Here is a 20,592-nt window from a genome sequence, read left to right on the forward strand (position 1 = left end):
AGAAGAAAGCATGGCTATGATAATATTGAAATAGATCGTTAACTTATAATTATCGTCAGCTTACATAGTCTGTAGATTCTATTCCATATTCACAACTCAACAAGCAGTCCAATCTGTGTAGATCTGGAGGGGCGTCAGTGTGGGGAAGGCATAAAATTTGCCCCACGAAAAGAAGACAAAACTCTCATTCTGGACAATTGAGCCAAAATGGGTAAAAAGGGCAAGAAAACAGACGAACACAAGGCGCGTGTTGCAGCCAAGCAGACGAAGAAGACTGCCCAGAAGGAGAAAAGATCAAAAGCCAAGGGTAAAGATGCAGACAGCGACGCAGAAGATGCCGATCTGGATGCCATCCTAGCCCAATATGCCGAAGAACAGGCCAAGTTCTTGAAGGTCACTGAAGTCACCTCTGAGCCACCGGTCCCACGATCATCTGCGACTGTGCTGGCCTCTCCGTCGAACCGCAATGAACTGTTGCTTTACGGTGGTGAATACTTCGATGGGACACACGCCACTTTCTTCAACAACCTTTTCGTCTATTTGATTGATCGCGGCGAATGGAGAGAGGTGACCAGTCCGAATAGTCCTCTTCCTCGAAGTGGACATGCATGGTGCCGTGGTGGAAACACCGGAGGTATTTACATGTTTGGAGGTAAGATATTTCACGGAATTTCATAGTAAAATTCTTTTGTGCAGATGTTGATCGTAAACAGGAGAGTTCTCTTCGCCAAAGCAAGGTACATTCTACCACTACAACGATTTCTGGCACCTGGACACAACCACGAGAGAGTGGACCCGACTCGAGTCCAAGGGCAAAGGCCCTCCTGCTCGAAGTGGCCACCGCATGACCTATTTCAAAGTAAGTGACCCTATGCTTTTGATTCAGCATTTGGCGAATCCATAATGACCGAGAACAGAACTACATCATCCTATTTGGTGGCTTCCAAGATACTTCCCAGCAGACCAAGTACCTGCAAGATCTGTGGATCTACGATTGCAATCAGTATACATGGACAAACCCCATGCCAGCTCTTTCTTCTCAGAAGCCCGATCCCCGTTCTTCATTCTCATTCCTCCCACATGAGACCGGTGCCGTGATCTACGGTGGGTACTCTCGAGTGAAAGCCTCCACCGGCGGTGGTGGTGGCGGCAAGCAAGGCAAAAGTGGCCCGCAAAAGATGGCTCTCCGGCCTATGGTTCACCAAGATACATGGTTCCTGAGAATCACACCTCCAGCAACCGAAGCGCCATCTTCAGCGGGTCCCGTCATTCGATGGGAGCGTCGAAAGAAGCCCGCTAACACACCCAACCCGCCGCGTGTCGGCACTACCATGGCATACCACAAGGGTCGTGGTATCATGTTTGGTGGTGTCCATGACGTGGAGTTGACGGAAGAAGGAATCGACAGCGAGTTCTTTGATACGCTGTTTGCTTGGAACACCGACAGGAACAGATTCTTCCCGTTGACACTGCGACGCCCTCGCGCCCCGGGCAAGAAACAGCAGGCAAACCAGAACGTCAAGGCGAAGAACAGAGGCAAAGCAGACGAGGAAGAGCTTCTGGCCAATCTCAAGGCTTTGGAGGCTAAGGTCGGCATTCGGGGTGAGGATGATGACGAGGAAATGCAGAGCACACCTCAACCTGAAGAGCCGGCTGAGCCTGAGAAGCCCTCGGTTGTTCGGTTCGAGATGCCCCACCGACGTTTCAACGCTCAACTTGCAGTACAAGATGATACACTTTTTATCTTTGGCGGTACATTTGAAAAGGGTGACCGAGAGTTCACCTTTGACGACATGTACTCTATCGATCTGGTCAAGATGGACGGCGTCAAAGAGATCTTCTACCGCGAGCCCGAGAATTGGAACCTGCTCAACGAGGCCGACGACAGTGACGAAGATATGGAAGATGACGAGGAAGATGAAATGGATGAAGATGAGGATGAGGCTGATGCAGAGGCCATGTCCGTTGATGCCGCTTCGCCTGCTCCCACAGACCCCAACGTGCCATCTGTGACCAAGGACATGGAGCAGCTTGAGGTTGAGGAGCCCGAGGAGCAGAATGTGAATGACAGCAGACCCCTTCCTAGACCTTTCGAGAGTCTGAGAGAGTTCTTCAGTCGCACATCTGAAGAATGGCAGAACATCATGATGGATATCGCCAGGGAGAGAGAGAACGCCAGCGAAAAGACAGTCAAGGAACTTCGCAAGGCCGCATTCTCTGTTGCTGAAGAAAGATGGTGGGACAGCCGTGAGGAGATCATGGCTCTGGAGGATGAACAGGAGGCTGCTGGTATTGGTGAGGTCGTCAGCATGGCTGACCGAACCGAGAACATGGGAGGAGCTGGTCGCCGTCGTTAATACCAACAAAAATTCAAAATGTGATGTTTCTCAATGCTAATTAAGATTATCAATTTCCATATGTGCGTATTACTATCATATACAAGATGAACTCGAGATTTTACAATGAGAGTTCATTTGGTAGCTCATTTTTTCTCGGCAATCTTGGCCAGTACGTCGATAACGAGCGCTGAATCTCGCTCCACGTCAACCCGCCAATTGGAGATTGCAATGCGACAAGCAGGGTTACCATCCCAGCTAGTACCAGAGACGAACATGCGAGAGCTATCATTGATTCTGATCCCCAGATTTTGGTTCAATTCCGGGTCGTTTGCCCGGAAAAGGACGCCCATAAACGTTTGATCAAGCAGCTCTGCCTTGGATGAGGATTGCGGCAAAGCTGTGTACTCAGGATGGTCGAATATCCAGTCATATAGTTTGCGGGCAAGTTTGATCTGACGACCAAGCATTTCCTGGTACCCAGACTTTCCATATGACAACAGGGAGGCATACACGGGGAGTGCCCTGAAGCGACGAGAATTCTCAATTCCAATATTCAGAGGTGAAGGAATGGAAGGTCCATCTGAGTTTCCTGCCGTCAAATAAGCCGCATTGGCATTTTGGAATACCTGGGACGCCACATGTGGGTGTCGAGTGAAGAAGAAGCCACAGTCGTAGGGAACGTTGAGAAGCTTGTGGCCGTCACCGGTGATCGAGTCAGCCAATTCTATTCCGTCCGAGCCTTTCCTGACAGTTGCAAACTCGGCACTCTCATCGAGAATCCGGCCGAATATTCCGAAGGCTCCATCGGCATGCAACCATGCTCCGTACTTGTCGCACAGGTGGCGGATGTCTCTCAAATCCGTACCGTTTGTCGCAAAACGGCCGGTATTTACCTCGCCACAGGATATGGCGACAATGCTGACTTTGTCAGTTCGTGCGAGCTCTTTTTCAAGCCGTTCCAGGTCAAAGTGGAGCGGATCGTCAGCGCGACAAATGTTATGCACGTTGGACCGACCGATGCCCAAAATGCCCGCAGCCTTCACAACAGATGAATGAGGCAGTGTTGACAGCACTTGTATGCCCGACAGGCCTAGAGCACTCATCACTTCAAACAGTCCCTCTTCACCGACACTCTGCAGTTGACTGCCCTTTTTCTGTGCAGCCTTTTGCAGGACATACTCGCGTCCACACGCCAGACCAAGGACGTTGCTAGCAGTGGCGCCAGTGGTGAAAGTTCCGTTATACCAAGCCGAGCGGTCCAATCGGAAGAGATCTAGAAGCAAGCCAATCGCATTGTACTCCACATCGGTGACGATGGAGTGGTTTGGAAGATGAACTTGGACATTTTGGTCGTAGGCAGAGACGACGTTGTCCGCGAAGAGCGCAGCAGGCGTAGTCCCGCCCGTGATGAACCCGTAATAGTTTGGACTGATGCTGCCACCGTTGAATGCCGGCGCAATGTCATCCAAAATGTGGCGCTGTATCAACTCAAGACTGGAGCCGGTATCCGGCAATGTCGCGGGGAGGGAGGCTCTCGCTCGCGCCAAGTCTTCAGCGGTAGGGAGAACTCCGGATTCCCACGGCCCTTGGGCGACCCTCCACAAATTTTGAAGTTGACTCTGCATTGTTTGTATCGAACGAGATGGCCAACGGTGTTGCTTTATGAGGATGGCGGGATCCTCGGGGTTTGGAACGTGGCAAGGCTCGCAATAAGCTTCGGCTGTACCTCCCTAAAGTAGCAGTTGTGGGTATCTCCAGATCGTACCTCGACGACTCCTTCACGGATAATCTAGACCTTGAATGGTGATTGGGCACGTCAATTCTGACACCTGGTCATGGATTATGTTCTGCTGTGGTGTGTTTGACTCCATATCTTTTGGCGGAGTCTCCCTAATCAGACTAGTAACGCGGCCTAAATGGTCAATTTGAGTAACATCCATGAATAAAATCAAAAGCTGAACTGTGGCGGTAACGAGATGACTTTACACGCTGCCACTTGACCATTGCAGTCGGATGCCCAATGGTTGAAGTTGCAAGGTGCGATCGTGAGGTTCTCGGGAAGGTGCGATGCGATCTGTTAACCCTCCTTTTCCACCTCAACTGCCACCCGAGCATATCCTGCCGTTGTTGTTGTACACGTCTGAGTTTTCTTGATTTAACACGTTCGCTTGGTGTGTCGGTCAGAATACAACGCGACCTATGCCTTCTGCAGGCGCAGCATGTTTCCAAGCTGTCTCACCACCTTTTGCTAGGACAACGATCAACATCTATCCCAAAATGTGACTTGCAGCTTATGGTAGATAAGCAACATCCTTACTGAATGACATGAGACAATTTACTCCGTACTGCGTTTGAGAAACAAGCTGAAGCCATGTTTGGCGAGGCTAGGGGCATCCCTAGGCAAGGAGACACTGACACGAAAATCAGACGCGTGAATCCAAAGCGGCTTAGGCCCCTCAAAAGAATGAGTCCTTATCAGGCTGCAGACACCGCAGAATTAAGAGAAATAGCCAGTCAGGAGACGCTTCACTGAGGAGTTACAGACATAAATGACAAATTGAGTCACGCATCGTGCCCAAAAAGCAAATACTAGCCAAGCCATATGTTCAGTCCCACTATCTAGGTTCAATGATCGGCGATGATCACCTTCATACAGGTAAATATTCCACATTCTGTCATTGTGCGTCTCCTACGTTCCACATGAAGCCCCTGTGAAGATACGCGGGGCTTGGTCCTACGCGGTTCCTTTCAAAACTTTCTTGCAATGGATGTCCTCATCACCTCCGCACTTGAGAGGTTCGACAGCCATGTCTGGCCATATCAAGTTTGCTGAGCCGATCTCGAAGAAATCAAACATCGGGCGCTCCAGGTCCGATACTCAGGAAAAGGGGTCTGCACAACGAGCACCCTCCCCCGGAACTGAAATCGTGTACCCGACAGGATGGAGACTCGTACTGACCACCATAGGGTACGGACACATTCAACTGGGTCTCTTGGGACTGCTGTATCGAGATGGCTGATTATCAACAGGCTTTTGCTCTCCTTTTTCCTCTCAAATCTGGATGTGACCATAGTTAGCTCGGCTCTCACAAGTATCACCGACAGCTTGAACGGGTTCGAGAAGAGAAGCTGGATCGTCACGGGATATCTGGCTACATACACAGGTAAACAGCTCCATTCATTCAGTTCCATTTCTTGAGTTGAGGCCATTGTCTTCAATTGAGTTTCAGACCCATCTACGCCATATCTTCCCGTCGTAACATTTGTCTAATGGACGATATCTCCAGGTTCCATGGCAATATGGACCAAGGTGAGCGATATAGTGGGAAGGAAATCTACAACAATCGCTGCATTGGTCATACTGCTTGCTTTCTCGATTGGGTGCGGGTGCGCTCAGACAGTGAACCAACTGTGAGGTCCCATTAAACTCTACATGCGTTCTTAGCTTGAAACCTAACTTTGCTGGCACAGGATCATCTTTCGAGCCTTTCAAGGAATAGGTGGCGCCGGTGCATACGCACTGACAATACTCTGCGTCTATGAAATAACTCCCAAGGCCAAGCTTCCCACTTACAGTGCTCTCATGTCCATTTGTCTAGTTCTCGCATCCTTGATAGGCCCAATCATCGGAGGTGCCTTTGCTCAGAACTCTGCATGGCGGTGGACCTTTTTTATAAAGTAGGTGATTGAGTGACAGCTCCATTGAACACTCACTGACTCTTCTACTAGCGCTCCCCTATGTGCTCTTGCGATAGTGATCATTCTTGTCGCAATGCCCGTCAACTTTGGTCTTGATCAACACACCCCATCGTTTAGGACACGAGCTTCATATCGCTCATTTGCTAATCTTGACATTGTTGGCTCGGTATTGATGATGGCAAGCTCTTTTTTGATCGTCGCTGTCCTGAACGAAACCAATCTCGCATTTTCCTGGTCGTCTCGAGACGCAATTGCGCTGCTCGTGCTTACAGGAGTCTCGTGGATCGCATTCTTTGCCTGGGAGTGGTACATATCAGGAATACCAGGCAAAGATCCAATTTTCCCCAAGCGATGGCTGTTTGATCGACCTTGGATGGGCATTCTCATGTGAGTCATCCGAAGACTTTAATTGCACCTGTATTTTCTGACGGTTTATTAGTTCTTCTTTTGTCATCGGTGCCCCGTTCAACGTTGTTTTGGTTTATGTTCCACAGCAAGCTGAGTTGCTGCTCGGAAAATCGCCGTTTGATGCCGGTATCTATCTGATTGGATATTCTGCCATTGCCATGGTCGCTGCTGGTCTCATCAACATCGCAAGCTCTAGAGGGCGTATACCCTTTATCTATACACTACTTGTTGGTTGTGTCATCCATACTGTGGGTGTCGGCCTTCTCTCGACCATCGCCTCTTCGAAGGGATTCCATGCAACAGACATCGTATATGAGGTCATCGCTGGTGCAGGCATGGGTCTAACACTTGGAATCTTGGTGTTATCTACCCCATATATAGTCGAAGACAGAGATCTGGGTATGTATACTCCCGAATACTTCATTGCGCTCAATCTTCGAAGGCGTTGGCTAACTTATCACCTTTCTGGCAGCAATTGGCACTGGTGCTGTCGTCCAGTTCCGGTTCCTCGGCGGGGCGATCGGTCTGGCTATTGCATCCAACATCCAAAATGGCCAACTCGCAAGCTCTTTGCATGGGGTTCTCACTTCGCATAGGTTGCACTTCTTTCTTGAGAATGTGAAGTTGACACAAGACCTTTCCCCGCAATTGCAAGAGCGCATCAAGGATGTGTTTGCTAGTAGTTATACTACTCAGCTGAGAGTTATGATTGGGTTTGCAGCTGCCCAGTTACCTGCAACCCTACTTCTCCTAAAATCTGGTCGGCAGCTTACAGCTAAGAAGCATCCAAGCGAAGAAGGAGAATAATCCAAGGCTTCTAATGAAAGATGTACACAAATTGTTCTAATTTCGATCTTGTTTTAAATTATTTGTTTGTTCCAATTTCCATTTCCATTTTTTATGCATGGACTAGTTCAAATCTTAGCTGCGTTGTATTGTTGATGTCCTCACTTAAGTTGCAAGGTTTCTAGATCGGAATCGGCATCGAACATGGCGAGGTTTTCTCGAGGGCTGGGGTACCTAGGGCAGCGGACTCAATCATGTAAAAACTGGAAATCTCAATGAGTGCTATTTCAACAATAAATAAATATCAGTTGGAGGCTGAGATTAGTCCTGAGGTCATATCCTTCGGAGTGAGTGGCATGAGCTTCCTGTACTCCGTACAAGCTACAACATTGGTATCATCGTACACCACATGGGACTAGGCTCTGAGCCCCGGTAGCTAGATATCTATTGTGGCCTAAATAATTCAGTGAACAGTCGATTAAAAACGTAGTATAAATGATTTTGTTTTGTTCTATACCTGCTAGTGTCGGGGAATGTTCGCTGCCTGTGTGTGCCCCATCTTCCGATAATACTCTGATGGGGCGTTGTTGATTTTCAGTCCAAAGCCTTCCAAGGTTGGTAAAAAGAAGTTCTCACGGTTTTTATGGTCGTATATAACGCGTGTGTCAATAATTTGCCCAGAAGTCTCTCTTTCCCCGAGAAAGCCAAACCAAGAAGAAGTCGGGGTCGAGAACCCGGAGTCCATGGCCAAAACAGTGATACGGCGGCTTGTCCACCGAGCGCCTCCGAGTTTTGTCAACACCGCGATCATGACTGCAAAACTGATTGACCGCAGATTCCACAATGTCCCAGGTCATTATTCGTCACATCTGCAAAGCTATTAAGCTAATTACTGCCTAGGCAAGCTTCGGATATCCGAGCTTTTCTTTGATGTCCCGGTGGATTACAGCAAGCCCGCCGGGGACACCCTGAGACTCTTTGCGCGCAGCATTGCCCGTAAAAACACACCCATTGAGCCCGCTCAGGAAGACAGCAAAGCAGGAAAGCTTCCTTGGTTGGTTTATTTGCAAGGTGGCCCTGGGTTTGGATGCGGTACCCCGCAATCTTACCCCTGGGTGGACTTTATCCTCAGCAAAGGTTATCAGGTATGGCCTTGCGACTGAGCTCACTATGTTTGGATTCTGATCCCTTCAACAGGTGTTGTTCCTCGATCAACGAGGCACTGGTCTTAGCTCGACCATCACCGCTGGGACGCTGGCGCGCCAGGGTGATGCTATCAAGCAAGCAGAGTATCTGAAAAACTTTCGCGCGGACAACATTGTCCGGGATTGTGAGGCAATTCGTAATATCCTGACAAAAGACTACCCAGAAGATCAGCGCAAGTGGAGTATTCTTGGGCAGAGCTTTGGTGGCTTTTGTGCAGTGACGTATCTCTCGAAGTTGTATGTTGCGAGGCACTTAAAAGACACCATGACTTTGTTGAATATCGTGCTAATGCTTTTATGATGACAGCCCAGAGGGTTTGAGAGAGGCTTTTCTCACTGGCGGTCTTCCTCCTCTAACCAATGGACCGGATCCTGTGTATGCGAAGACCTATGGTATGTTTACCTTCCCAGTTCCGTTTAAATCATCTCTAGAATTATTCTCTAAATACTAACGAGCACACAGAAAAGGTAAAGCTGAGAAATGAAGCTTACTACGAGAAGTACCCTGAGGACGTAGAGCGTGTCAAAAGGGTCATGCTGTATCTCCAGCAGAACAACATCAAGCTTCCCTCTGGCAAGCTTACTCCAGCCCGCTTCCAGCAATTAGGCATTTTGTTTGGTTTCCACGGTAGGTTTGCCTGTGAAACGATGATTGAAAGAGCTAATGTGGTCTAGGTGGCTTGGATACTTTGCATGGTAAACCATCTACACCAGAAAACCCGGGGTGAAGTGCTGACCTTTGCTTAGACATCGTTGTGAGGGTCTGTAACGATTTAGATATCTTCGGTTTCCTCACCCTGCCTACTCTCTCTGCCATTGATGGCAACGGAGGCATGGACAAAAATGTCATCTATGCTATCCTCCATGAGTCAATCTATTGTCAAGGGTGAGAAAAGACCCCTCACAGGCTTCAGGTCTGTGGATGCTACGCACGTTTCTCACATCGATAGAAAATCCTCGCTCTGGTCGGCAGACCGGCTGCGCTCCAGCGACCCACAGTTCACAATTTCCGACTCGGTTCCTGCGATTTACTTCACTGGCGAGATGGTAAGAAGTCTATTCCTGTTCACAATAATAGCTCGAGCAAATGAGTTTAAATTAATACACCTTCGTCAGGTCTTCAAGGATATGTTTGAATCCTACTCGGAACTCGAGGAGCTCAAAGATGTGGCCCAAATACTGGCTACCACTGACGAATGGCCTGCGCTCTATGATGAGGCCCAGCTAGCCAGCAACACGGTTCCGGTGTATGCTGCAACCTATATCGAGGATATGTATGTCCACTTCGATCTGGCTACTGCCACTGCTTCCAAGATCAAGAACAGTAAGCAGTTCATCACCAACACCATCTACCATGATGGGCTGCGCAGCAAGTCTAGCGAAATAATGCGTCAACTCTTCAACCTTCGGGAGGACTCGGTTGACTAGATCTACTTTTAATCTCATGTCACCATGATTATATAGTAATCAAACACATGCCCAGATGGCTCAAAGCTTGGAAGGCACCAAGGCTCTGAGATGCAGGGTCAATCTTTTGCAAAACCTTGGAAGCATTCACGTGTAAGAGAAGCGGTGATGTCGTAAAGTGGATTGAGACCTCGGCACTGAAAACAGCCTACCTAGGGAGTTTTGCTTATGGCACTGCGTCATATTGGGTATAACAAATGTCAATATATGTACAGACATCGCGCTCACTCGAAGGTCATGTATAGGTTGATCAGAAAACCTGTTGAAGTTAGTATGCTTGTTTTTGGCGCTGACATGATAGGCCAAATACATACAGCACCTCCGATGATGAAGAGTCTCTCTTCCTCGCGCTGCACCCACTGAGCGATCTTACTTGCACTTTGTGCGAGCGCGTTTCGATTTGTGTTCGGCTCTGCGATACAATAAAGCTCGAATATCGGAGTGACCCACCCAAAGGAGCTTGCTGAACGTGAAACACAGTGATGAACCTTCACGTGGGTGTTTTTGCTATGGATGCTGGCGTGCAGATTGTTGTACATCGACATCAACCTATTGTAAGAGCTCACAATTTAGGGCGGCTTAAGACACGAAGAGCGGAATATATCAACTTACCTTCGTCGTCTAGTCAAAGAAGAGAACTCGGGTGCATACGATGACATGGTAAATTGCACATTCGCACGCGATTTATATAGGAAATGGTGGAGAACCGTGCCAGGAACTATATCAGTAGTTGCGGGTCGGCCATTATCGATTGCAATCTTAATTTCTTTCAGGCTGCCGTTCTTCTCCATTTGCTATTGTATCGTCAGATTCATAGCTCACGCTCGAATGCGGAAAAATTCTCGATCTTACCTCCACAAGAGCGTCACGCATTCCTTGCATATCATAGAAAGCTTCTTTGTCCGGACTGATGAGTACTATGGCGACAGACTCGTCTTTCGTAATTTCTGCGCTATTCTCGATATCGTCGCGAATATCCAGGAAGCTGACATACATGTAAAGATAACCGCTGCTGTTGAATCCGGGCAAACAGACAGGAATCCAGTTCTCTCCGCCGCCGGCCTTAACTCCATCTGCTTCAAATACCATGTTGAAGAGCAGTTGTAGATCACCGGGATGGAGAGAATGCTTCTTGGGTCGAATGACACTGACAAGCCGTCCACCAGCCACGACCAGCCCATACAGCAAACTGCTAGCTTTGGTCTTCAAGAGGGCGTTGCTGATACTTTGGCGGTGCTGTTTGCGGATCTTCAAGCATTCCAAAGCCGACAGCAATGTTGATGGAGATCCTCGGGTAAAGCTGTCCGCTAAAGATGATAGGAGGGACTCCGAGCCTTGAAGAGGCCGTGATAAATCGGTGGAAGGTCGTACAGAGAACAGATGAGTGATAGAAGGGAGTGTAAGGGTAGACAAGATCTGCATGTATAACGCTTCCAGCTGAAGCCGAAGCTGGGTTTCGCTTTCCATCATGCGGCTGATAGCTACCAGGTGCAATGAACCTCGAGTTAAGACCACGAACCTGGTATCACCAGCCGTGAAGCTTCGCAGATGGTCGTCTGCATCTTCGTAGAATGATATGATAGTTTGAATGACTCCAACATAGCCAGATATCAATCCACTGTCACCATGTCTCGTCCAAATCGGCTTACCGGCCGCAGAAAGAATGACATAGTGCTTTCGCTTCGCCTTCCACCTCTCAAGTAACAGCTCTAATACGCGTTAGAAGTTTGAATAAGGGGATGCGATCGTTCAAATATGTTTACTGTACCTTCATTGTCGCCTTCTTCGTTCAACTCCCCGACCGCCTCAAATTCACTTAAAATGCCATCATCGTCTATATTGTCGGCTGCAAATTCGGGGAACTCAAGTAAGCCAGTGGCATGCTGTTCTTGGCCTTCGGGGGCTATAGCAGCGAAGTCCAAGAATAGCGCTTCCACGTCCCCAGCATCAGCATTTGGGATCGAACTTCGAATGCTAGCTGAATCACCAGCTTCACTGTCCCGGGGACTCGCTAGCTGACTTAGGCTCGCCTTGGCCTTGGGACCATTGGAAGAACCACGAGAAGCCAACGTCGAGTAGGCGCTCCCCCTTTTGCTGGCGATTGTGTCCCAATTTCGGCTCGTGAAATCGCAGTCGTCGCCTCCGCCTGCAAGGTCGCACGAGAGCCCGTTTCATCATTTAACAGACTCAGCGTATTTGGGCGTGGGGGTAAAGGTGGTCGCTCCTCTTCCGAGGTCACACTTTGCGCATCACCGTCGGGGTTTGGTGGGTTGGAGAAATCGGGTTGCTCGGAGACATCATGAGGCTCCTGGTGGCCTTCACTGCTAATATGTGTATTCATGCCCGCTGCGGGCATGCGCTTTTGAACGCGGTCGCTCGTCGCGGGTAATTTGGGTTATCAAATTTGCATCGTTGATTTTGGATATTCAGAGTCTCTAAGCTGCTGTTTCGAGAGAGGTTGAACGCTGACGTCGCCCAAGTCGGAGCTCCAGGGCGGAACAAAACAATCGAACGTGGCCGCCTGCGTGGCTTCTAGGCTTCATTTAACCACCACCACCCTTACCTCAAGGGCTATCCTCGATGTCCTAAACATGACGGAGGGTATTTCACATCTTTCACACGAATTCCACGTCCGTCATTGGCATCATGAGCCTTGATCCGAGTGCTTTCCCGAGGGCGGACTCCCCCGCAAGCTCCGAGAGCTCCTTGACGCGCTCCAGGCTACAAGGCAAGGAAGGTATGCGCATGACTGAAGATCTTCAATTGTGCAATATCCATATCTGACACGCCTCTGCGCTCGACAGGAACCCTCAAGAAAGACAAAAACTACCGCCGATACGCATCCAGCGTCGAACGAGCACTCTCCCTATTCGACAATGCTCTCCAAGAATGGGCAGACTACATCTCTTTTCTCAGTCGCCTGCTAAAGGTGAGGCTTTCACTTAGCGACGGCTGTGCACTTTCATTGACATTAGACCGCTAGGCGCTCCAAACACACCCACCGGATCAACCAATCGTCCCCCATAAAGTGCAGGTCTCCAAACGTCTTGCGCAGTGTCTGAATCCATCACTGCCTTCAGGTGTTCACCAGAAGGCTCTCGAAGTCTACACGTACATATTTGGACTGATCAAGGTGTGTATCATGACACGAAAGGTTGCTAGGGCTTACTGATGCATGGGGTCATTCTTAGCTCGAGGGACTGTCGCACGACCTACCTCTGTATTTCCCCGGTCTTTCGCCAACCTTGACATTTGCTTCCTTGACGGTTCGACCACTATTCCTATCTCTGGTCGAGGGCTACATTGTTGATCTGGAGCCGTGGGCCATTCGACCCGCCCTGAAGGCCATTATTCTTGCACTACTCCCGGGCCTTGAAGAGGAAACCAGTGATGACTTTGAGCCGACATTGCGTACTATCAACAAACTGCGTGACGCGGCTGGGCGCCTTGAGACACAAAGAACATCCGAAGCAGGGGCATCTGGGCAGTACTTCTGGCAGTGCCTGTTTCTGGCGTCTATAACCAATCCTAGTCGGCGCCTTGGTGTTCTCGCATATCTCAATCGTTACCTACCAAAGCTAGGCATATCAGATCGCCGGCCAAGCATCGCTGGTGGCAATGACATTCTTGATACCCCACCTGAGATGCTCGCTGCAGCAGACTCAGTCATTCTTCCAGAGCCGGGTCTTTTGATTCGTTGCATTGCATCGGGTTTGTCTGACGATCAGCTTCTTGTGCAGCGCAATTTCCTCGATCTTCTTGTGACACATCTGCCCCTGAGCTCCCCGATCTTGCAGAAGAGGATTGCCGCAAGCGATCTACGGACATTGGTGATTGCAGCAGTCGGGGTGGTCACTCGGCGAGAAATGGGCTTAAACCGCCGACTTTGGGCTTGGTTCTTGGGACCAGACTCCCCGAATGATAACACCTCAATTGACGACCGGAAGATCTCATCGGAAACCGTCCGGTCAGCGTCTGTCGATGGCAAGGAACTTACGCAATCACAGTACTTTAGCCGTGTGGGCCTGCAGCCGTTAGTTACCGGCCTCTTGGAAATGATTAGCCAGGCACCCAGTCTTCCATCCGAAAGAACCAAGCCTTTCCGGATAGCTTTGTCACTAATGGATCGCTGGGAGATTGGCGGGTATATTGTCCCCGCAGTATTCTTACCCACTGTACGCAGTGTTAAGGCCTTTGAAATCGAAGCTTCCAAAAGCCATTTCGAAGAGGTGTTCCGCAGTGCAAGCGCCTTCTTTGATGGGGTTGAAAGCGGTGTCATATTCTCCGAGCTATTGGGGTTGGTTGATTACCGACCTGCCGATGTGGACAGGAATGCCAATCAGGTCTTGAGTGATCTGAGCCTTGCGCAATTTATCATTGAGAATTTCAATGTCCGCGAGGAGGACATGGTTCAGATCCACGTTCCTTTGTTGGCATTGTCGGTTCTCGTGAAGCTAAGGAACCTTTCTTCGATTCAAAGCACAGTCAACAAAAAGGTCATTTCCGCGGCCCTGAACAAAGTTCTCAAGTCATTGATTGGCTTGCTTACAGAACGAGGCTTCTCAAAGAAGACCGGCTCAGATAAATACATCAGCACGGACACGAAGAGCCGGGGCACAGATGTGTTGAGAACTGTTCACGGCTTCTATGAACAAAGTAAAAACAGCTTGGAGCTTCCACCTCTCCCTTATGCCCCAAAGACTCTATGCGAGATGATCATCCGCGAGGCTTATGAGTTGGCTATCGCAGCGCTGGGAGCTCGTGACGATACCGTATGCGTCCACGAGAGCTTGGAAGTCCTTGTGGCTTTGCTCAAGAAACTTCCAAAATCGCGCGTTCTGCGAGATCGCAAGCTTTACGAAGCACTCTCCCAAAGACTGGATGTTGGGAAAGACAAGCCTACTACGGCCTCCTTTTCGGTCATTTCCACCATTGCCTCCACGGTAACCAGTATATTTTTCATCCACACTCCAGGCTTCTATGTCAGCTATGAAGATGCTTGTGATTTGATAACTCCACTCGTTAATCAACTCTGGTGGTATCTCTCACCACTCAGCCCAAAGTTCCACGTGGAGGCGGTTCGCTGTCTCTGGCTTTTGCACTCCATTTCTTGGGTTGACCATCTTGTCGAGGCGTCTTTAACATCATTGATGATTGACTCTTCAGCAACGGGCTCCCGTCATCTTTCATCCGAGCAGCAGGCTGAGCGATTCTATGTTCTTTGGAATCACAGTCACCACAACACACATGAGCAACCCCCGAAACAAGTTCTCGATGTTGGGGGAACTTTGTTCTCTTACCAGTGCTCGATGCTTGAGCGCCCGCTTTTTATCGCTCTCGATCTTCTCTCTCAGGAGTCTAGCGATAGCTTTCAGAGTGTTCAGCTCTGGCTTCAGGACCTACCAACTATCCACAAGTGAGTACAGTGGTTTTTTTTTTCGTTTTCTTTTCCGTTTCCCCCATCAGAAAGATATATGGTTTTAACGATAGTCTAGGGTGTTCCATGTCATCATCTCCAAGCTTGACGAGCTCTCAGAGCACGATGACCCCGCTGAGAAAAACGTCGATAGTCAGTTGATCTCTCCTGACGACTACAAGGAGTGTGACTATCTTTTACAAACGGCTTCAAATATCATTGCCGCGCTATCACAGAACGGATGGATCACCCTCCTCACTCACGTTCTCGGCAATGAGAAGCGCCCCGAGGCATCCAACTCCGAAGGTACGTGAAAAAGCGAGGATGAATGACATATGCTAACGGTTGCTTTTGAATAGAAATTTCCGATTCAAAAAGTCTTCATGCGGCCATATTCGAGGCTTCTTTGCGTGTCGTGAGCTCGCAAAAGTCGACCCCTACAGAAGTCTGCCTGGAAGGAGAACGCCTACAAAAGGACGCTCTCCAACTTATGCGGCAACTTCTTCTTGGTCCAGGGGCGGAAGAATTGGTTGAGTCCGGTATCGACGATTTCTTGGTCGAACGCCTGCTTGTATCCTCTGAGGGCGGTAGCATTGTGGTCCAGGGCGCACTGATTGATGCTCTCCTAGCTGCATTGAAGGTGCGATTTGCACAGGCCTATCTTCCCCCACCCCCACCTCGACAGAAACATTTGCGGGCAAGCTCCAGGGATCGCTTGACCAGTCCTTCACTTCTGTCATTCACCAGTGACAAAGGCGACAGAAGGCTGTCCATGCCTCCAATTCCACAACCACCAGACCGACTGCTGGACTGTCTGCTCAAGGGTATTAGCTCGCCCAAGTCTCGGGAAATTGTTGAGAAGTGGATATTCCTACTCTGCGAGGTTCTTCCGCTGTATTCGGGTTCCATATTCCAGATCCTTCTCATGCTGTCGGAATGTTTCTGCCGAGAAATTCGAGCTTCTTACGGCAGACTCCAGCTATCATTCCATCAAACAGAGGATTGGCCGCAAGACCGTTCTGAGCATGTTACAATCGCGCTTCTTTCTGGGCTTGAGACCTGTATCGCAAATGCACACGAGCGTCTCATTGTCGAGGAGGCTAATGTTCCATCTGTCAAGAGCCCTGATCAAGCCCAAGGGTTCTTCGGTAACATGGTTTCCGGGGTTTTCCACTCAGAAGGCGGGCAAGGTCGTCCCAACACCGCTAATGATCGATTGACCGTTCTTCTTTGTTTCCAAGATGCCGTTCGCTTATGTTTCTCCATTTGGTCATGGGGCGCAGGGGATCACAGTGGCACTGCCATCGACTCTGTTTCCTTGGCTTCGTTCCAGTATACTTCGCTGCGAATGAGAAACCGATCACGGCGGATTTTAGAGCACTTCTTCACCGCCGAGGCGCTTGAATGCTTGGAGACATTGGTGGAGATGTGGTCCAAATCCGACTCGGAGACGGCGTCACTGATCTTTAACCTTCTCCATACACTCGATGGGTCGAGTCCGAAGATAACGATTCCGGCCATCTTCAATGCGATTTACACGCGCACTAATCCAAGTGCGCTGGAACCGAGCCGCAAGTCGTCTTTAACATCTAGCCTTTCGGAGTCTGAGCTTGCCAGTTTCTTGGTAACCTATGCTCGGTCATTGGATGACGATGTCCTAGATGAGATTTGGACAGACTGTACCACATTCTTGCGTGATGTACTGAGTAATCCGTTCCCACATCGGCAAATCCTTCCACGTTTGATTGAATTCGCTGCTATATTAGGTGTGAAACTGGAAAATACAACCTTTGGCGAGGACCGCCGTATGCGAAAGGAACTCGGGGTACGTACATGCACTGTTCGTCATTATACTTCTTCTTGCTAACTGACTGGTTTAGGATGTACTCCTGCGGCTGCTCACAGCTGTCTTTACTAGCAAGCCTCTGGGCCTCAGCCAAGACAATGGGCCTTTGGCGAGATCTTCTGTGGATTATGACCGGACTTCTGTCTCACACACTGGTCCCGATGATATGCTGAGTATTCTCGCGGTCTCTATGCCATCATTCATCACCACCCTAGGCGATTCGGATCGTATCAACACTGCCATTACCGGTGTCTCGACCAACGTGATCGGCCCGCTTATCCGATCCCGTTTATTCCCCAACAACCTCAACCGCAATGTCATGGTCTTGTTGCAACAGATGGCCAAAGTTCCGGCCGCAGCAAAATTGTGGAAGAAAGACATATCCGACGCATTCAATGACCCTCGATTCTTCGGTTTACAATTGGATTTGGTGAAGAACAGCTGGATGGACCTCTTACGACAATGGGTTCTTGCCGACAAGGAGAGGCTCTCTGAGCTGCTTGTACGTCTCCCGCCACCAAGCACAGCCGGTATTATGTTTGGCGTGGGAGCTTCTGCCGCCCGCTTGGAAGCCGATCGTAAAGCGCAACTCAACCTCCGGCGCATTGCACTTCTCCTCCTGTCTGCTAGTGAAGATTACTTTGTCGGAGAGCTGCCAGCCTTGCTCCAAAAACTGGAAGATCTTCTTGGTGCAACTAGCTCTTCCTCACCATCCGCCGCTACCCGGGCAGAAGTGTTCATGGTCCTACGTGCTGTCGCACTCAAGACCTCTGCCTCAGCAATGGCACCATTTTGGCCTTTGATCAACACGGAGCTACAAGAAGCGATCTCTGCCGTTCCTCGAGGATCTCAGGCAGAACGCTACAACTCCTACTCATTGCTCCAGGCATGTAAGCTCCTCGACGTTCTGCTGGTCCTTGGCCCCGACGATTTCCAACTTCTCGAATGGCTTTTCGTCACCGACACTATTGATGCCGTATACCCGCCGGATCGATGGGAACCGATTGCACTAGCAGATGAGGTTTCTCAGAGCTTCGGTCCCCGTATTGCAGCATCACCCACTGTGCCAGAGACTAACGAGCCCCAGGCCCGCAGTGGCCTGAAGCGACCGTGGCTTCTCTCTGACTGGATCCGGGAGACTGCCAAGGATGAAATTGTCGAGCGCGTCTTGCGACCATTCTTCGATCGGCTGAGTATCTACGTATTTGAGAGTACGTATGGCATGGGGAGCATAGACTTCACAGTGTGCAGAGAAGATCTTTTGGCTGATCTGTTCAATGAGAGCACGATGGCCAATTAAAGCCGAGAGAAAAGAACAGCAGAGAAGAACAGAGGAAATAAAGTAGTGAATAATCAATATATCAAGTTCGCGGCTATAGTCTCTTCCCGTATACAAAAAGGTTACCCCAACTTCCGAACCGCCCGGACCTCCGCAATTCATCAACGTCACTTCCAACCCTCCTACATACTCCCTCCATAAAAAACATTTTTGGAACAATCCTGTCAATATGCCTATCTCTACTAAAATTCTGCTCCCTATGCGCGCACGCGTCGGTGTCCGGTCTTTCTCGTCATCCTGCTCGCGCTCGCAGGCCGCTGCGCCACTACCGTCAAGCAAGCCCGTTGGAGCTTTCCGAGGAGGGTATGTTCGGATATCTCTTTGTTGTTGTTTTTGCTTTGCTTTCTTCCTAGTCCACTTGACATCCTAATTCCTTCCTTTGGCCGGTCGAGCCGGTCGAGCCGGTCAATTTCAGAAGCTGTTCATCCTCTGCTTGTTCTGGTGCTAACTACGTCAGTATTTTCGGGTTCCTGGCTGGGTCTGTCGCCGCCGGCGCGTCGGTGTACTATTACGTCCTAGGAGAATACAAGATCGCCAATGAGATGCTCTCTGATGACATTTCGGTATGTCTACAGCTCCAAATGCGCTTCTTTTCTCACAAAGAGCCCCCCTTTTCTTCTTCACCCTCGGGACTGATCATATGATTTCTAATCCAGGCACTGCAAATGGCCACAATCAAGCTCCAGTCATACATTACAGAACTGGAGTCAAAGGTTGACCAGCTGCACAAAAAGAAATAAGTCTTTGGTCGCTTTTCTTGAATTTGTATCTATTATTGTTGGAAGGTGTTGGGTGTGCTTGTTCCTATGCATTGAAGTTTGCCAATCTCAAACTGAAGCCACTGGTCTACGCGAACCGTTGGAAGGTCTTTCTCTGTTGTTTTGCATGAATCTAGTTAGCTTCTGAATACTAATCACTTGTCTTGTATAATTTTAAATTGGCATATCTCGATGCTAAGATTCCACAGCTGTGGTGCAAACAAAGCAAACGCTTGCATCTCCCATCTCCGTCTCCCGACACTTGCGCATCTCCAACCAACAACAACCCCTCAAAATGTTCCGCGTCGAACTACTCCAGGACAAATCTGTGGCCACACCAGGTTGGTCCTATGCCCCAACGCGGGGCTTTGACCCCACGCAGGCGATGGCACCAACCCTCGGCCGCAAACGCAACATCCGCGACGCCGGCAAGGGCGGGGACATCTCCTCACGACAAGCGAACGCGATCGCTCGCCACATTGCTGAACTCGACCGTGAAAACCAGCGCGATGTCGCAATCTCAGTACCCGTGAGACAAGCGAAAGAAGCCGGTGCACGCGGCACCCGCGCAAAAACTACCTCCGCCGTACGCCGCATTCTCCAGTCCCAGAAAACCTTTCGGAACCACCTCGACGATGAAGAAGCAGCCATTGCCCTGGGTACCGGCGGCGGAGGTGGTACGCAGAACCCAGGTGCGAATCTTGCCGCCAAGGGACCCAGAGCCGCTGCTTCGGCAGCCGCGCGCCGCAGCTCAACGCCAGCCAGCGTGGCAGGACGGAAGCGCCCTTCTGCTGCGGTGACCGCTACGAACACTGGGGCCTCTACACCGGCTGAAACGACGGATGCCGAGACAGATGCGGACGAGGAGATGGAGCGGAAGCCGAAACTCATCAAATCTGAACACGATAATGATCCTCTTCTGCGCTCGTATGCGCCTCTTATGCCGTCGGAGGGTCTTATGCAGCGGCTTTTGGCTGAGCCACCGCTTTCTTATAATGCTTCACGTGTGAAGCCGCCTTCTTCTTCGCGGCCTGGACGCCATTTCTGCTGCATGTGCGGATATTGGGGGAAGATTCGCTGCAAGAGTTGTCATTTGAGAACTTGTAGCCTAGATTGCTACAAGGTTCATGAGGACTCGAGGTGTGGTGCTTTCTTCTAGGTGACTTTGGTGCGCTTGTCTTACTATCTGGGGAGGGGGATGGACCCTCCATTTACGACTTAATGATTTGATACCAAAAAATGTATAACAGTTAATTTATAATGATGTGGCGGGTATAGCGAGACTTGTATAATCATTCATGGTTACTATAATACCACCAAATCCAAAGC

The 20,592-nt window shown here is 49.8% G+C and overlaps 8 protein-coding genes across 8 annotated transcripts; 6 read left to right on the top strand and 2 right to left on the bottom strand.

Annotated features, from left to right (window-relative positions):
• Window positions 1-207: 207 nt before the first annotated feature.
• N7506_000582 (putative Kelch repeats protein) lies at window positions 208-2,357 on the top strand (the record flags this gene model as incomplete). The annotated part of the gene is made up of 3 exons (XM_056949878.1): window positions 208-652; window positions 714-859; window positions 918-2,357. 3 exons carry the CDS (start codon window positions 208-210, stop codon window positions 2,355-2,357), a joined length of 2,031 nt encoding a protein of 676 aa, XP_056815793.1.
• A 125-nt stretch (window positions 2,358-2,482) lies between these two features.
• On the bottom strand, window positions 2,483-3,964 carry N7506_000583 (pyridoxal phosphate-dependent decarboxylase family protein; the record flags this gene model as incomplete). Its single annotated transcript, XM_056949879.1, has 1 exon — window positions 2,483-3,964. One exon carries the CDS (start codon window positions 3,962-3,964, stop codon window positions 2,483-2,485), a length of 1,482 nt encoding a protein of 493 aa, XP_056815794.1.
• Window positions 3,965-5,146: 1,182 nt separating this feature from the next.
• Window positions 5,147-7,253, top strand: N7506_000584 (uncharacterized protein; the record flags this gene model as incomplete). The annotated part of the gene is made up of 7 exons (XM_056949880.1): window positions 5,147-5,307; window positions 5,370-5,503; window positions 5,627-5,750; window positions 5,811-6,017; window positions 6,069-6,425; window positions 6,478-6,845; window positions 6,919-7,253. The coding sequence occupies 7 exons, from the start codon at window positions 5,147-5,149 to the stop codon at window positions 7,251-7,253; spliced, it is 1,686 nt and encodes a 561-aa protein (XP_056815795.1).
• Window positions 7,254-8,041: 788 nt separating this feature from the next.
• N7506_000585 (proline iminopeptidase) lies at window positions 8,042-9,865 on the top strand (the record flags this gene model as incomplete). The annotated part of the gene is made up of 9 exons (XM_056949881.1): window positions 8,042-8,084; window positions 8,133-8,377; window positions 8,430-8,674; window positions 8,745-8,830; window positions 8,901-9,065; window positions 9,113-9,133; window positions 9,185-9,323; window positions 9,388-9,484; window positions 9,554-9,865. 9 exons carry the CDS (start codon window positions 8,042-8,044, stop codon window positions 9,863-9,865), a joined length of 1,353 nt encoding a protein of 450 aa, XP_056815796.1.
• Window positions 9,866-10,154: 289 nt separating this feature from the next.
• N7506_000586 (guanine nucleotide exchange factor MON1) lies at window positions 10,155-12,260 on the bottom strand (the record flags this gene model as incomplete). Its single annotated transcript, XM_056949882.1, has 6 exons — window positions 10,155-10,163; window positions 10,219-10,453; window positions 10,517-10,698; window positions 10,757-11,613; window positions 11,673-12,050; window positions 12,092-12,260. The coding sequence occupies 6 exons, from the start codon at window positions 12,258-12,260 to the stop codon at window positions 10,155-10,157; spliced, it is 1,830 nt and encodes a 609-aa protein (XP_056815797.1).
• A 290-nt stretch (window positions 12,261-12,550) lies between these two features.
• N7506_000587 (dopey family protein) lies at window positions 12,551-18,466 on the top strand (the record flags this gene model as incomplete). The annotated part of the gene is made up of 7 exons (XM_056949883.1): window positions 12,551-12,641; window positions 12,709-12,833; window positions 12,888-13,037; window positions 13,096-15,320; window positions 15,400-15,626; window positions 15,680-17,145; window positions 17,201-18,466. 7 exons carry the CDS (start codon window positions 12,551-12,553, stop codon window positions 18,464-18,466), a joined length of 5,550 nt encoding a protein of 1,849 aa, XP_056815798.1.
• Window positions 18,467-18,674: 208 nt separating this feature from the next.
• On the top strand, window positions 18,675-19,245 carry N7506_000588 (uncharacterized protein; the record flags this gene model as incomplete). Its single annotated transcript, XM_056949884.1, has 3 exons — window positions 18,675-18,808; window positions 18,963-19,068; window positions 19,162-19,245. The coding sequence occupies 3 exons, from the start codon at window positions 18,675-18,677 to the stop codon at window positions 19,243-19,245; spliced, it is 324 nt and encodes a 107-aa protein (XP_056815799.1).
• Window positions 19,246-19,558: 313 nt separating this feature from the next.
• N7506_000589 (putative HIT finger domain protein) lies at window positions 19,559-20,422 on the top strand (the record flags this gene model as incomplete). Its single annotated transcript, XM_056949885.1, has 1 exon — window positions 19,559-20,422. One exon carries the CDS (start codon window positions 19,559-19,561, stop codon window positions 20,420-20,422), a length of 864 nt encoding a protein of 287 aa, XP_056815800.1.
• Between the last annotated feature and the right edge of the window lie 170 nt (window positions 20,423-20,592).

The sequence above is a fragment of the Penicillium brevicompactum genome (assembly GCF_028827555.1).
Source record: "Penicillium brevicompactum strain IBT 35665 chromosome Unknown utg000001l_segment0_segment0, whole genome shotgun sequence".
NCBI classification, from domain to species: domain Eukaryota; kingdom Fungi; phylum Ascomycota; class Eurotiomycetes; order Eurotiales; family Aspergillaceae; genus Penicillium; species Penicillium brevicompactum.